The sequence below is a fragment of the Stegodyphus dumicola genome, chromosome 12 (assembly GCF_044657685.1).
Source record: "Stegodyphus dumicola isolate Sdum_Otavi_A_Nest chromosome 12, ASM4465768v1".
Lineage (NCBI taxonomy): Eukaryota > Metazoa > Arthropoda > Arachnida > Araneae > Eresidae > Stegodyphus > Stegodyphus dumicola.
In genome coordinates this window covers 69,471,244-69,486,636 of record NC_140779.1, presented here as the reverse complement: position 1 = coordinate 69,486,636, position 15,393 = coordinate 69,471,244, and the positions used below count along the sequence as shown (strand labels likewise).

At 30.2% G+C, this 15,393-nt stretch overlaps 1 protein-coding gene across 1 annotated transcript in view; it reads left to right on the top strand.

The window, feature by feature from the left end:
* Window positions 1-14,066, top strand: part of LOC118198734 (dehydrogenase/reductase SDR family member 7-like) — a 65,649-nt gene extending 51,583 nt beyond the window's left edge. Inside the window, exons 6-8 of the mRNA XM_085806536.1 lie at window positions 1,359-1,478; window positions 8,294-8,460; window positions 13,778-14,066. Of these exons, the coding sequence (XP_085662662.1) occupies window positions 1,359-1,478; window positions 8,294-8,460; window positions 13,778-13,835 (345 nt within the window). The 3' untranslated portion in view covers window positions 13,836-14,066. The remainder of the gene's footprint in view (window positions 1-1,358; window positions 1,479-8,293; window positions 8,461-13,777) is intronic.
* The last annotated feature ends 1,327 nt before the right edge of the window (window positions 14,067-15,393 follow it).

The window sequence follows — 15,393 nt, the reverse complement described above, 5'->3', positions numbered from 1 at the left end:
GGCAACCATTGGGCACACAACATGCATATCTCTAGTTCAAATTGATGGTAGTTTGAACGCAGATGGGTTTATTTCTGACATGTTATGTCCGGTGTTTGTGCCCTATCTTCGAGGTCCCCAAACACCATGTTCCAACAAGATAATGCAAGACCACATGTTGCACGTCATGTTCTGACCTTCCTCGATACACAGGATATTCAATTGCTGCCCTGGCATGCACAGTCTCCAGATTTGTCACCAATTGAAAGCATCTGGTCATGGGTTGCTAAGAAACTGGCTCGTCATCTTTCTGTGGCTAATACAAGTGATGAAATGTGGCATAGACTTGAAGCAGCATGGAATATGTTGCCCATTTCTGTCATCCAAGCCCAGTTTGACTCCATGCCTAAAGGGATAAGAGCAACTGTTTCTACTGATTTTGCACTCCTTAGTAAAATCTTATACAGTATTATTATAAAAAATGCAATACATTTCCCTCTAAGCCATACCAGTGGGAGCCTTTTTTTTGGGGGGTGAGCACATTTTCTCTACATCAGATGTGTTCAATTTGTCTTGCCTTCTTTCATGGTAAAGTTTCTTTTTATAGCAATTTATTTGATGTTGCAATTTACCATGACAGGAAGAATAAACTGTATTGTTTCTTCAAGCAAGAGATATTCTTCACAAGGAAATATACTGTTTCAAATATCTGTCTCATGAAAATAAATGTCTCAAAGCTGAAATGGTTTATGCAACCTTTGATTATGCCAGGAGGGGAAGGTGTCTGAACGCAATTTTTTTTTTTTTTTTTTTTACCTTGCATTACTTTTATTTCTGCCGCTTAATTAATTCATTTACTTACTGAAGTCAGGAATCAACATCTGTTGGATTTTGCAGACCAAACCTTGTTTCAAATGAATCACAGCACAATGGTTGCTTGGAATAATGACATTAGACAGGCACTATATGCAAATTCCTTTTTATCTTATTGCAATATTAAAATTGACAGATGCAACAAAATTGTGGAAATGGATAAAAATTTACCCACAGAAAGGAATAAATAGTGTAGATCATATTCTTCTTCCCTTAATGAATTTTGCCAGGGGGATTTTTAATCAAGAGTGCCCCTCCCGCTCTGTTCCTGATCGTCCCATTTTGTCTGGTATCAAGCAAAAAGCGTGGGGGGATCCAAATTTTACCAGTATGACTCCAAAAACTGCATGGTTTTAACAAAAAGAGTGGTTTTAGAGACTTTAATTATCAGCATGAGATTAGTAAACTCCCATGAATTACCATTATAAAAAGTTATTGTATATAAAGCTGAAAATTTATCTGCTAAGTTACAGATTGCAGGCTCAGATATTCTTCTCTATTTTCAGGGATACTTCGAATGTTTAAGAACTGAAATGATTGGACAAAACATTGATGTTACTATTGTATGTCCTGGCCCAGTATTTTCTCAGATTACTGATAGATGTGTTACTGGAAAACTTGGAGAAGTATGTTAATTATTCCTAAACTAAATTATATATCTGTAAGCTAACTGATGAATATAATATGTATTTGAAGTTATCTATCTATAATCAAAATTTTGTTGTATGGAATATAATCTTTATAGTACACATTTTGCAGAATGTATAATAAATAAATAAATAAAGCATTAGGATTAAATTACAAGGAGAGTCATATATTTAGAAAGGATGCTCAATGAAAATAGTCACAAGCTTCATTTCCTTAAACATTAAGCATATGCTTCAAATTTTAATATTTATGAAATATGATCTAAATCTTTTATGAATGTTCTGGATGGATTAGCATCTGTTAAAGCATTTCTTTCTTTTTTGGGAAGGGAGGTCTTCATCAAGTCGGATTGCTATTTGCAAAAACCTAGATTTTGCTTTAATTAATTAAAATAAAAATGTTTTTCATTTCAATATATAAAATTTGCGAAGATTTAAGAACAAATATGTTGTTTGGGGGATTTTTTCCATGCTGATTAAACACGCAGTTCAAGGCTTCTACAAGCAATTACAAATCAGAAGTTATATATTTTGGGGATAAATTTTTCATTTTACAAAGAAGGTGAATACAACATTGAACTCTCAGTTTTTCTCTAAAATATATATATATATATATATGAATCTGCTAATCTAGAAATACTAAATAGTGAAAAAGTAGGTCTTTGATATTTTACAGATTGTATAAATAATCAAGGGGCAAAAAATGTAGAGAACTCTTTAAGTAGTAGCCAGATCCAAAAGATGGTGCAACCAGTTTTCTACCTCTCATCCAGTTGGGCAAAGAATTTATGATTGACCCTGACAGTTAATATCTTGCAGCATCAGTGAAGCATTGAATTGACTTTGCTTATCCTGATTTTTCTGCAAATTAGCATGCTTGCTAAGGACATGGATTCCTGTCTGCAATTATTCTTTTATTTGTGTTGAGTGACTTACATGTGATGTTTATTTTTATTTATGTATATCTGTTAAATTAATATATTTTTAATATTAATAAAAGTAGTGGATGTAAAGCAGGTATGTATCTTTATCCGTACATTAATAAAAGTCTTTACAGAATGAGGGTTCTACAATCTGTACTATGATAAAATACAATAAAATGTTAAAAATGGACTTTTTGTTCACCGTTAGTGAACTTTCTAACAAATTTAATCTCCAGTGTGAACCTTATGATGAAATTTGAAAATACCATGAAATCTCGGAAATAATGCTGCATTGCCAAATTCAGTATATTTATAAATTTTTAAGTTTCATGTTCAGATTGATTTAGCAGTTAATTTCTTATAACATTAGTGCTTTTAAATGAGCAAAAGTACATATATCTTTTTGGATGTTTCTCATAATCTCAATATTTTACAATAAATGTTTAATCACTTTTCTGCAATTTGCATCATTTTAAACTCTAACTAGATTTGGGGGGGAACATATAGTTGATTCTATACCCTCAAAATGAAAGCTATAAAATTAACTGTTAAATTCCTATAGATGTGACAAAAACAAACAAAAAGGAAATAAAGTGTTTAGTCATCAAAGGGATTTGCTCTTTCTCTCTCTCTCTCTATATATATATATATATGTGTGTGTGTGTGTGTGTTTTGATTGTATATACATAGATTCCAACTATGACCTATGAAAAATATGAGGAAAGCTATGGATTTAACAGAAAGAGGGTAAGGGAACTAATATGCAAAACAGAACCAACTAATTCATCCAATGATTAGCTAAATACTCATGTCATCATGTAACATGTGTTGAGTGTGTTGCTGGTTTTAAAGAGTAGCCAATCTAGATTAGTAAACTCCAACTGTTAATATCTGTGATCTAGCTCCTTGCAATCCCAGGTTCTTTGCTGCTGTAAAGGGGTTGTTTAGTTCTTACAGGATGTATTACGTGAACGTTTGGTCTGCTGCTGAGAGCGTAGTCATCTTGTCAGCTGTGATTCAGCTAGAAACTTCTTTATTAATTATACTGCCTTGAATGAAGAAGCTGAAATTATCACAGCATAAATTTAAAGATTCATATTCTTCAGAATTTCCATGCACTAAAGCATCCAAAAATTTTTTTGAGTCACACACATTGCAGTGTATGCAACAAAGATTTCTCAGTTGCACATGATGGAAAGGATGATTGTAAATGGCACGTGTTTTCTCAAAAGCATAAGGAACTTGTTACTGTAAAATTTAAAGAAGTAACAAATTTCTTCATAAATAATGATGAAACAGATTTCCATAGTTTTTTCAATTTTTAATTTAACATAATCAATGAATTTCAGTTTCTGGCCATTCTAAACAGGTTTTCAATGCAATTTTTCTGGATTCTGCCATAGAAAAAAAAAATTAGCTGCAGCCATACATGTACCACCAAAACTCTGCATACAGGTAACCATCTAATATGTTCATGCTAAAATTAGTATTGCAGTCTCACTTGGGAAAATCAAAATACTTCTTAGTGATTCTTCAAGCTTTGGAGGGGGGGGAAACATTAGCATTAAGGGGGGAAAAACAAGAATGATCATCTGTCAGCCCCATGAAAAGTCAATGTATACTTATAAAATAGAGTTTTTGAAGACCTTTTATTGTTAAAAAAGTAATTGCTCTAAGTGGGTGGGTTTTCTTAAAATTTATTTTTATTATTATTATTATTTATTTTATTTATTTATTTATTTATTTTAAGTAATTGTAAGCCTTAGTAATTGTGTTTCTACAATTACTTCTGGTTATTATTACTGGTTTATTTAGTATTTGAAATTTTGGATGCTTTTGTGATTCCATGGCAGGTAACATAAAAGAGATCGATATTGCTGAAAGAAAGATCATCATATATCTTTGGAAAAGAGGGAAATCTCTTAGAATAGTTGTTGAAACTCTTAATAGGAGATATTCATCGATTCAAAAGTGTTCAAATCAAGTTGACATTTAATGTCCAAGCCAAGATCTGGCCACTTGTCTGCACTGTCGCCTTGAGAATCCTGCTTTGTAATATGTTGTTGAACTGACTATTACACTGCTGTGCTTAGTTCTGGATTAGGGATGAAGCAGAGATATTTTGATTGTAGCATCTTGGTGAAATGCAACCTTGTAAAATGTGTTAATATGAATATCCTCTTGAGAGTTGGTGGTGGTTATAGGATCCTCTGATTACATCTTCAAAGTAGTCTTTGTTAAAATGGGGGCCAAGCATATGCAGATAATCCTTGTGTGTTATAAAGTAATTAAAAATAATTCAGTGTGTATATGAAGGCAAGAAATATTCATGTTCAGCAAATCCTTAAGAGATAGTTGAACAATGAAAAAATTACTCTACTTGAAATTTTACAGCTGTTGCATACACTTTCAAAGATGACATAACAGTAAATTCATGCTTTTCCCATCAGAGAAATGAAACTTGTTTAGATTTTGCTTTTGATGTATTTGTACTATAAAACTGTATTTGGGCTTAAGATTGGGTGATTTTGAAGACTGGACGTTTTAACCTTCCAATTTGTTATTCAAAAGAGACTTAATTTTTGTAATGAATTTATAGGGTATTATTCTATTGTGCTAAAAATAACCGTCTTTTATGAATAAATTGTGACAGTAGCCATATGCCAACATATCACAGTACAGTCAAAAGTCGTTAATCCGGACTCGTCGGGACATCGGCAATTCCGGATTATCGATTTTTCCGGATTATAGATCATCAGTTTAAATCTCGTAAGATGGCATGCAGGAATTCTAAAATTAAAAGTATGAAACCATAATTTATGAAATAAAGAACAATTATGATCTATAGGGTATCAAAATTTACAAAAAAAAAAAAAGCTTAATATTTATTTGTTTACTTTATTAAAAATTTCTTTCAATGCAAGTTGTTTAAGTTGCTTCGTTTTATGTGATAATACTTTCACTTTAATTCTATAAACAGACATAATTTCTTGTTCAGTTATAAAATTCCGCTGTTCAAGTCTCGTAATTGCTGTGCCGAGACTACCGACTAACTTGTCAATTGAAATTTTTTTGTTTTCACTAACCTCTCAGTCACCTTCTTCATGTCTTTATCCATTTTTTGCAGCAATTCCACTTTTTGTTTGATGGACATCGAAACATACTTTCGTTTTGTAGATCCTTTGGGAGCTCCAGCATCAAAAATTCTATTTGACATAATCGAAAGTTCAAGTTTACTTTTATAAAATTGATCTTACAGTCTGCAAAAAATAATAAGCCGGATCCAATTCGAAGATTAAGGAACAACGCAATCATCAACATTAACTGAAATAAATAATTAGATAATTTTAGCTTATACCGTCCGTTATACATAAAACGCGCACGCGAAAACGTATTCTGCGCTTGCGCACATGCATATGCGCAGTCGTAAAGGTCTTACGCGCACGCGTAAATGCCTATGTGCATGTGTCAACGCGCCGCATACGCAGAAAGTTTTTAGCTTTGAGGTCCAGATTATAGATCATTCCAGATTATGGGTGTCCGAATTAACGACTTTTGACAGTATACACAATTTTTGCTGTAGTGTTCTTTTTTTTTTCTTTTTTTTTTTTTTTTTTTTTTTAGCAAACATTTAAAAAAAAAATTTTAAATTTTATTTTTTCTCAAATGATGAAAATTCATTATCAGATATTCATGTTGTATCCTCCAATCATTAATCCTCTAAAAATATTCTAGTATAACTTGGGATTTTTTATTCATCCTGTGAATTTTTGTTCTCTCTATTTGCATGTACAGGATGATTCAGAAGGTCTCAGACAAACTAAGGTAGTTTAGAAATTCAAAAACAAACTATTTTTATGGAGAAAATGTAGCCATAAATGCCATTCAGATGGCTTAGAGGACAGAAAGAAATAAAAATTAAGTAATTTAAGTATAGTTATGCACATTTGTATTTGACACATGTATGTTCACTCTTTTTTTAGCCCGAAGAGGCAATTTGTCCTGAAGGACTATTATTTTCGTTTTGGCATTTTTCGTTGGTTACTATAGATGTCCTATTCACTTTTCAAATTGCTGCCACCATTTTTGCCATGTATTATATTTAAAGAAATTTAAAAAATGAAGAATCTGCAGAAATGTATGGATGTTTCTTGCATTGTGATAAAACAACATTACTTAGAGCCGTCAAATTTTGAATAACATACGTTTCCACCCGAATATGGTCATCTGGAAGCCCAAATTAGGAATTTGTTTTATTATCGATTTCATATTTTGTAAAACTTTAATAATGAATTTTTGATTAACAAACTCAATGATTTAAAAGCAAGCAATGGCAACAATCTACCGGGAGAGACCCTTTTTACCTTCAGCACGCTGAACTGTGTATTGGAAATTCTAAAGGTATGCTCATTTTAAAATTATTTTGCGATATTGCTGTTGAATTGAATTTTATGGTTAAAGTGCGAAGAACATGATATTTAATGAATAAAGGTAACACAAAAAATGTAAAAAAAATTTAAAAAAAAAAAAAAAAATATGCTTCTTTGGACCCTATTTCGACCTAAACTGAAGTGCTTAGAATTCACTTTAGTTTCATAGAGTCTACTCTGGGAAACACACAAATGTTTAATGAAGAACCTACTGTTTGTGAAACAATTGCATCACAGATTGTTTGTTTCCATTTGCTACATCTTAACAGGGTATCTCCATGTGATAAACAAAGTGCGTAGCAATTACTTCAGTATTACCGTAACTATGTGTTCTGCAACATCGTGCACTGTGAATGTTAACAACTGACACTCCCCAGTACAGTGTGTGACAAACAGAGTAGAGGTTTACATTAAAATGATGTAAAATGGCAACTTGCTTCATCAGTAGGGATACATAACCTTATGGTGCGACACTTTTTCAGCTCCTGTTGATGGCATCATACTTGTTCTTTTATCTACCTCATCAACTATAGTGTCACTTGACATATTAAAGAAGACCAGGATTTCATCAGCATCACATACTGTCCTAAGCTATCGTCATTCTTAAGCTGAAAGTGTATTTCTGAAATGCAAGGAGTTTCTCTTTGTGGACCTCAGGAAGCTGCTGCACCATTAAATCTGATGCCAAATCTTGAGTTGTGCTGTGCTACAAAGTTTCTCATCTTACTAAACTTGCCCTAAATTCACTTTCAGAAATTTCGTACTTTGGCCAGTCCTTAAGGCTTTGAACTAACACTAATTAACTTTATATTAATCATTTAAGCATCATTTGAGCAGGTATAAAAAATCCATTTGATTCATTTAATTGAATTGCATGGATATATCTCAGGTTATTTGCTTCAAGTTAAACAAAATGATTGCTAGTGTTGTACCAATTTTTTAAAAGCATCCTTTGTTTGAATCAGACATTACCTATTTTCTTCATCTGCATGCAACTGCTTTCTTTTATTTTTATTTTTTTGTACATAATGCACCACTTTGTATGTCCGATTTCTCTATACAACTCATTCTGACTTTACCTGTGTTTAGCACATACTAAACAAATGCTTAACAATAAACATTAGATATCACTTCATTCCTTTGTCTGGAATTTCAGTGTTGCCATATTTCTATTTGACCACCTCTATTCTTGTCCCTTAGCAAAATTTTGAGATTTTTCTTCCCCCCCCCCAAAAAAAACATATTTCAGAAATAGGATGCAGTCTGTACACACATACAACATAGTATGAGTATTTATGTAAATGTAATGGAAAATTTTTTACATTTTAAAAAAAGAAATCTTTTAAAAATAATAATTGAGAATATTTGCATTGTTGAAAATGTTCTATGAATGGTAGTTATGCTAACTTTATATATTAAATATGTTTACGTAAATTTTCAGAAGTTTGATCATACTCAGAAACCAACGGATAGAAAAATGAAAACTGATCGTTGCAGTGAATTAATGGTTTCTGCAATAGCCCACAAGTTAGATGAATGTTGGATATGCATACAGCCTCTTCTTATTTTGTTTTATTTAAGCCAGTACTGCCCAACGGTGTACAAAAGGTAGTATGTTTATTTAAATAGGAGAAATAGCTATAAATTTTCTCTTTTGATGTCTGTAGTAAAGTAAGTTGCATTTTGTCTTCCCATTTGTGTAAGTTGACTGAAAATTTTGGATTATAATTTATAAGGTTTTTCTGTATGATTAATGAATCATTATAAAAACTTAATACTTTAAACTAATATTAACTTTATGTTAAACTTTGTTATTTTTTATGTTTATTAACTTTATATTAAACTTTTTAAACTTAATTGTTAAATTAATAATTTTTGTATAATATTTCAAATCCTAAATCAAATGCTATTTGTGCATATGGTAAAAAAGTGCATTTTCTTCACAGTTTTAATGAATAATACTCTCTTATAAAGGTGTGCTTCTAATTAAAAGTTGGATGAACTAATTGTAAATTTATACCAATGATCTCATTTGAAGGTGGATGCTTGTCATTTAAATTATCTGAAATTCAATTGCCCTTTCTTTGGAAGATGCTTAATTAATTCTTAAAGTTATTTGGGATTTGATTTTATGTTTAAATATTTACAACCAACTTAAAACACAGTTTTAAATCATGTTGGTTTTTTGTGTTTTAATATATCATTATGTCATAATGAAAAGAGTTTAACATAGTTAAAGGGTAATGGAAAATATTACCAATTTCAAATTTGATAGAGTGCTTAGTAAACTTCATGAATTATAATATGTCCCTCTCTCTTTCATGATACAATAAATGTCTGCTGTTTGATCGTATTCAAGCCAGAATTTCAGTGTTATATAAGTTCTCTGAACAATAATATAGTAATGCATTATTGCCTTGCAGTAACAAAAATATCACAATTAATCGGCTCTTAACATGGTCCTAAAACATAATTTTCCCTTAGGGAGGATATTTTTGGCTTAGCCTTTTTTAAAGTGTACTTTGTTTAGCTTTACAGTCAAAAGTCGTTAATCCGGACTCGTCGGGACTTCGGCGATTCCGGATTATCGATTTTTCCTGATTATAGATCATCAGTTTAAATCTCGTCAGATGGCATGCAGAAATTCTAAAATTAAAAATATGAAGCCGTAATTTATGAAATAAAGAGCAATTATAATCTAAAGGATATCAAAATTTACAAAAAAAAAAAAAAAAAAAAAAAGGCTTAATATTTATTTGTTTACTTTATTAAACATTTCTTTCAATGTAAGTTGTTTTAAGTTGCTTCGTTTTATGTGATAATACTTTCTCTTTAATTCTATAAACAGACACAATTTCTTGTTCAGTTACAAAGTTCCACTGTTCAAGTCCAGTTAATTGTTGTGCCGAGAATACCGACTAACTTGTCAATCGAAATTTTTTCGTTTTCACTAACCTCTCTGTCACATTCTTCATGTCTTTATCCATTTTTTGCAGCAATTCCACTTTTTGTTTGATGGACATCGAAACATACTTTCGTTTTGTGCGATCCTTTGGGAGCTCCAGAATCGGAAATTCTGTTTGACATAATCGAAAGTTCAAGTTTACTTTTATAAAATTGCTCTTACAGTCTGCAAAAAATAATAAGCTGGATCCAATTCGAAGATTAACGCAATCATCAACATAAACTGAAATAGATCATTTTAGATTATACCGTCCGTTATACATAAAATGCGCATGCGAAAACGTATTCTGCGCTTGCGCACACATATATGCGCAGTGGTAAAAGGTCTTATGCGTACGCGTAAACGCCTATGCGCATGTGTCAACGCGGCGCAATGTGCAGAAAGTTTTTAGCTTTGAGGCCCGGATTATAGATCATTTCGGATTATGGGTGTCCGAATTAACGACTTTTGACTGTATTTACTTTTGCAACAATGGTCTGTTAGATTTTCTATGAATATTATGTATAAGCATTGATTGAATGTACATAGAGGTATTCATTAAAATGCAAAACAATATTTAAAAGAACCCATATAGTGATTTAAGACTTCATATATTTGTATCCATAGTGATTAACTTGATGAAACATGGATAAATTACTGCAACTGTATGGGTACTGAACTTCTAAGAACTTAAAGAGCATACTACTTCTGTGTACTAGATGTCACTTGAAGTCACTGGAAGTGTAGCCCTATCTGTAGATTTTAGGATTTTAGACTGAAAAGTTGTAACTCGCTTTTTTTTTCCCCCCATTTTGCAAAGTGGGAACTTGCCACATAACTTCCAATGTGTGGGAATGTTAACTGACATGAATAAGGAGGGATGATTTTAATGTTCATATAACCAACTGAATGTAACACATAAATTAGGCTGTTCGGTGAGAGCTGAAACATCATCAGACCTAGTAACAAAGTCATTATGTTGGTAAAACTGTTGCAAGTTAATCTTTAAGCTTTTTTTTAATCTTTAATTTCTTTATAAAAATAAATAATAGGATGAATATTTAGCATGACTTATGACTCAACATTAGTAAAATAACCCCACATATTAATAAACTGTATAGGCAGAATCAAATGTACCTATCTCATTCTGATTACTTAGTAAAATGTTTGTAATTTTATTACATTTTTAAATTACTTGTAAATAAAACATCTAAGAACATGCTGAATATTTTATGAATATTTTACTTTGGTCTCATTGTTATATTATACAACTGTAATTTCACTCATCTGTACAACAGGTAAATCTACATACATACGAATATATATATGTCCAGGGAGCACTTGAAGTAGAAAAGCTGGAAAAATTCTGCCTTGGAGAAGAAAATCATATAATATTACAAAAGTTGGTTGTGGTAGCTATGTAGAAATTGACTAGTTATTGGCAACCTACATATTTAATCCACCTGTTAGGTAATTTTTCAGTAAGTCAGTTTCTACCTTTTAAAAGGGGGGTAGAACCACATCTAATTTCTTCAAGGTTTGATGCATAACCACAATTATCACTCAGGTAGATTAGGCAGTCTGGAATGTATATGGGTTGAATTTAAATTTATATGGGAGAATAAAAATTTCCTGCATTTATGGAGAGAGGATATTCAAGAATTTGCAAGGTTTGTGAAAAACTGTTGTGTATCACTTCATTAATTGTTAAGTTACCTGAACCCTTTTCATTGTGATACATTAAAATCCTAGAGTTCAGTGTGTTTCATCTAGTGCTGTGCTCTGATATTTTATTGAAATGTGGCATAGAATCAGATTAAATTATTTTAACTTTAAAATTCTGTCTCAGAAAGCAATAATTGAAAGTAAATCCTATGAAAAACAAAATATAAAAAGGTCAGTTACCTACTGTACATTTTCTGAAAAAATAAAAGCCAATATGGGAATTTATACTTTGTGTTTTGAAGTTTTTCAGGAATAGGAGTTCATAGCTATTACTGCTGTTAAGTTCAAATCCAAGCTGTATTGCAAAATTTTGATATAGTATTTTTTTATTAGAAATGTGATTTAACTTAAAGGCATAAGATGTTAAAAGTTAGAATACCTTTTAAAAGCCAAGACTTAGCTGACCAACTTAACTTACTTTGGAAATATTTTTTATAAATCCATAGAAGTATTCCCTTGAGATTTGCTGTACAAAACACTATATTTTTAGAAAGAAAAAAGTCTAATAAAAATTATAAATTTACCATTATGTAAGGTTGGTGAGATAAAAAAGTGTATTTAGTGTTTTGTCTTGTATAGAGTATTTTACATATTCCAGTAAGATGCAGTCAAATTAGATGTAAGAGATGATGAAAAATAATAGTTTTTTCTTGTTCTAAAGTTACATTATTTAACCAAATTGATATCCAGTCAACTACTCAAAAGATAGTTTTGAGCAACATGTAATGAAACAATAAGAGTTTAATGAAAATTTGAAAGAACATTTTTAAATTATTAATAATATTCTATTCTTTCCCCCCTTCCGCATCTGCCATATATGTGCAATAAAGTTTATTCATTTTATTGCATTAAATATTTGATTTAAAGAAAAAACTCCTTTCAAAATATCTTAATTGTGTTAACCAAAAATTGCTTTTATGCTTATTTTTAGTATGTGTTGGAAGATAGTTTGTCTCAAATTAAATCAGACTCAAAATATTTCAGATAACACATTTTCTGGTTTAATAATCTATTACATTGATCATTTTGCTTTTAAAGGAGACAAAGTGCCCCATTTGCTGTGGTTAGTGTGGTCTTGGACTTGTTATCAGTTAAGTTTATCTGAATCTACTTTGAGCAGTGAACTTTAAGTCAACAGACAATAATATTTAAATATCATGATAAAAGTGCACATGAAATGTTATCATGATATGTAATGTTGAAGATATCTAAGACTGTTTCGTCCTGCTCTGAGAATTTTAGGCTGTTGCATAAAGTGGCATGTAATTGTTTGTATTTCTTGAAAAGAGAAGCAAATGTTATATGGTTTTTATGTAATAGTGATTTTTCCTAAGTAAGGTTTCTCCAACTAACTATATCTAATTGTAATTCCAGTTATTTATGTTATTTTGCAGTATTCTTTGTTCATTTCATTTAGAATTAAGGGGGAAATTGTTAGCCTTTGCAGAGGTGCCAACTTTTCTGAGTTTGGTGAAAGAATACCAATTTTTCCTCCCAACCCAATTTAAAATTTAGTTCTCCTAAAGTTATTTCTAAACCATCTCACAAATTTTATGGAGCTTGGCATAATTTCATTATTTACAGCCAAAAGCATGGTTTCTGGCCAGTCAAGTCAATTGAACTGGAAGAATTGCTGGTTTAAAAGGCAAATGATGCTGATGTTGCAAATGATAAATTGCAGATATAATTTTGCAATTTGAAAAAGTAGAAAAATTGCAGTTACATAGTTACAAATGCAGCAAGAAACTGTCTTTTTTGTTTACAAATCCATGAAAATAACATAAATATTAAAAATATTGTATTTCAATTAAAAAATGCATAAAAGCATTTTTCATGAAGTATTTTTTGTACTGTTCGTGTTTAATAATTAGTAACTGCGCTTTTAAATGATACTGTTTATTTATTTGTTTTCCATTTAAAAATTATATTGTCTTTTTTTTTTTTTTTTTTTTTTTTTTTTTAGTAGTTGTAACATGAAAAATCGGCCTTTTGATTTTTTTGGGGTTTCAAAAAAATCAGTTTGATTTTTTTTGGGGGGGGGATAAAAATTATATGTTTTGACTTTTGTAATATTTTTCTTATTGGTTTATTTGAAATAAATATGCACAAAAATTCTGTATTGCATTTTGAAAATCAAATTGAAAATGAACAAATTAATGATTTGTGGAGCATGCATGAAAGTAAAATATATATTATGCTTTTCATGAGATTCTAAAAGCCATTATCATATTTCATTGTACTTTATTTTGTTTTCAGTGTTTTAAAGAAATTCTTCTCTAAAGAATTGGCTAGAAAATTGCGACAAGGGCAATGAAGTTCACCTTTGCTACTAAATATAAGTTTGTTATGGAATCATGGTTATATTTTATACATTCCGTATGCTGCATATTTTGTTTTTGAGAATCTGTGTATTTTTATATGTTATTTTTTTTAAGTGTAAATATAGCGATTTAATAAAAAAAACTGTTTAGGGAATACTAAATGTTGTAATAAAAATAAATACTGATGGTTACAATTGAAATAAAGATTTTTTTTTTTCCCCCAATTTGGAGCATTTATATTTGTGCTGCATATTTTGTTATTGAAAATATGTGTTTTTTACATGTTATTTTTTTAAGTGTAAATATAACAATTAAAAAAAACTATTTAGGGAATACTAAATGTTGTAATAAAATGTAATCAAAATGATATATTGATGGTTACAATTGAAATAAAGATAGATTTTATTTTTAATTTGGAATGTTTATGTTTGTGTGAATAGTAATTTTTAAATATGGAATCAGAAATTTTTATAATATTATTATGTAAATTTTATAAGATTGCTGGGAATAAAAATGCTTACCTTATGTAAAATATATCACTCAAAAACTATTAAAATAAATTTAAATAGTTCAAATATTAAAGTGCTATTTTAGGGTGTTGTTGAATTCAGCAGATAAATGCTCATAGAAGAAACTGCATAGCCATGGTTGTCCACATAACAAATGCCTTCTTGGATAAAAGCCTGCACATATATATGTGTTGTACGCAAGAAAATAGTTGAAAATAATTTTCCCATTCAGTTTATATAAAACAAATAATCATTTCAAAATTTCTTTGCATTTAATGTGTTTCAAAATAAAAATAAGTTCTTAAAATTACACATTTCAATTTCTATAAATATATATGTATGATATTGATTGCAGCAATTTTGCAAAATTAATATTTATAGATTGAATATTTTCCAAGTTATGATCCTTCTTTCTGTATCTGTATATTTAATTATTATTATATTTAAATATTTAATGAGTCTCACAAGAGAGAGGCATAAGGGATGTTGATCTGTCAGCTTTCCCTAAGATGTATAAAATTATAAAGTTTATAAATAGCATTTAAAGATGTATCATGTACAGAGAATAATTGTTACTGTATTTTTTTACATGTACAGAAAATTTCATGTGTGCTGAATTTAATATGCAGAGAAAAGGTTTGTTTGCACACTCAGAATTCAAATAATATTGATAATTTTTAACATTTATCCTTTTGTATAATTTAACATCATTGCTACTTGAAGCCTTACATTTAACCTTTTCCAGTGGGCTATAGAGACCAATTTTTTATACATTAAATGGGCTAAAAAGTGAAAAAGGTTAACGTTACGAGATCTTTGATTCCAGATTGTATATGGAAGAGATATAAACAAAAAGAGTAAATTGAGCAAAAATATTATTTCTTGGCTCAAATTATCTTTGCAACTTAAGAACTATGAAATCATTGATAATCTCTTATTTTATGTAAAGGCCAGTGGCAAATAGGGTTGGCGGGTGGGCTGGAGCAATTTCGGCCAATCAAGAAACTTAGAACGATCGAATAGACACAAATAGTTCAACAAG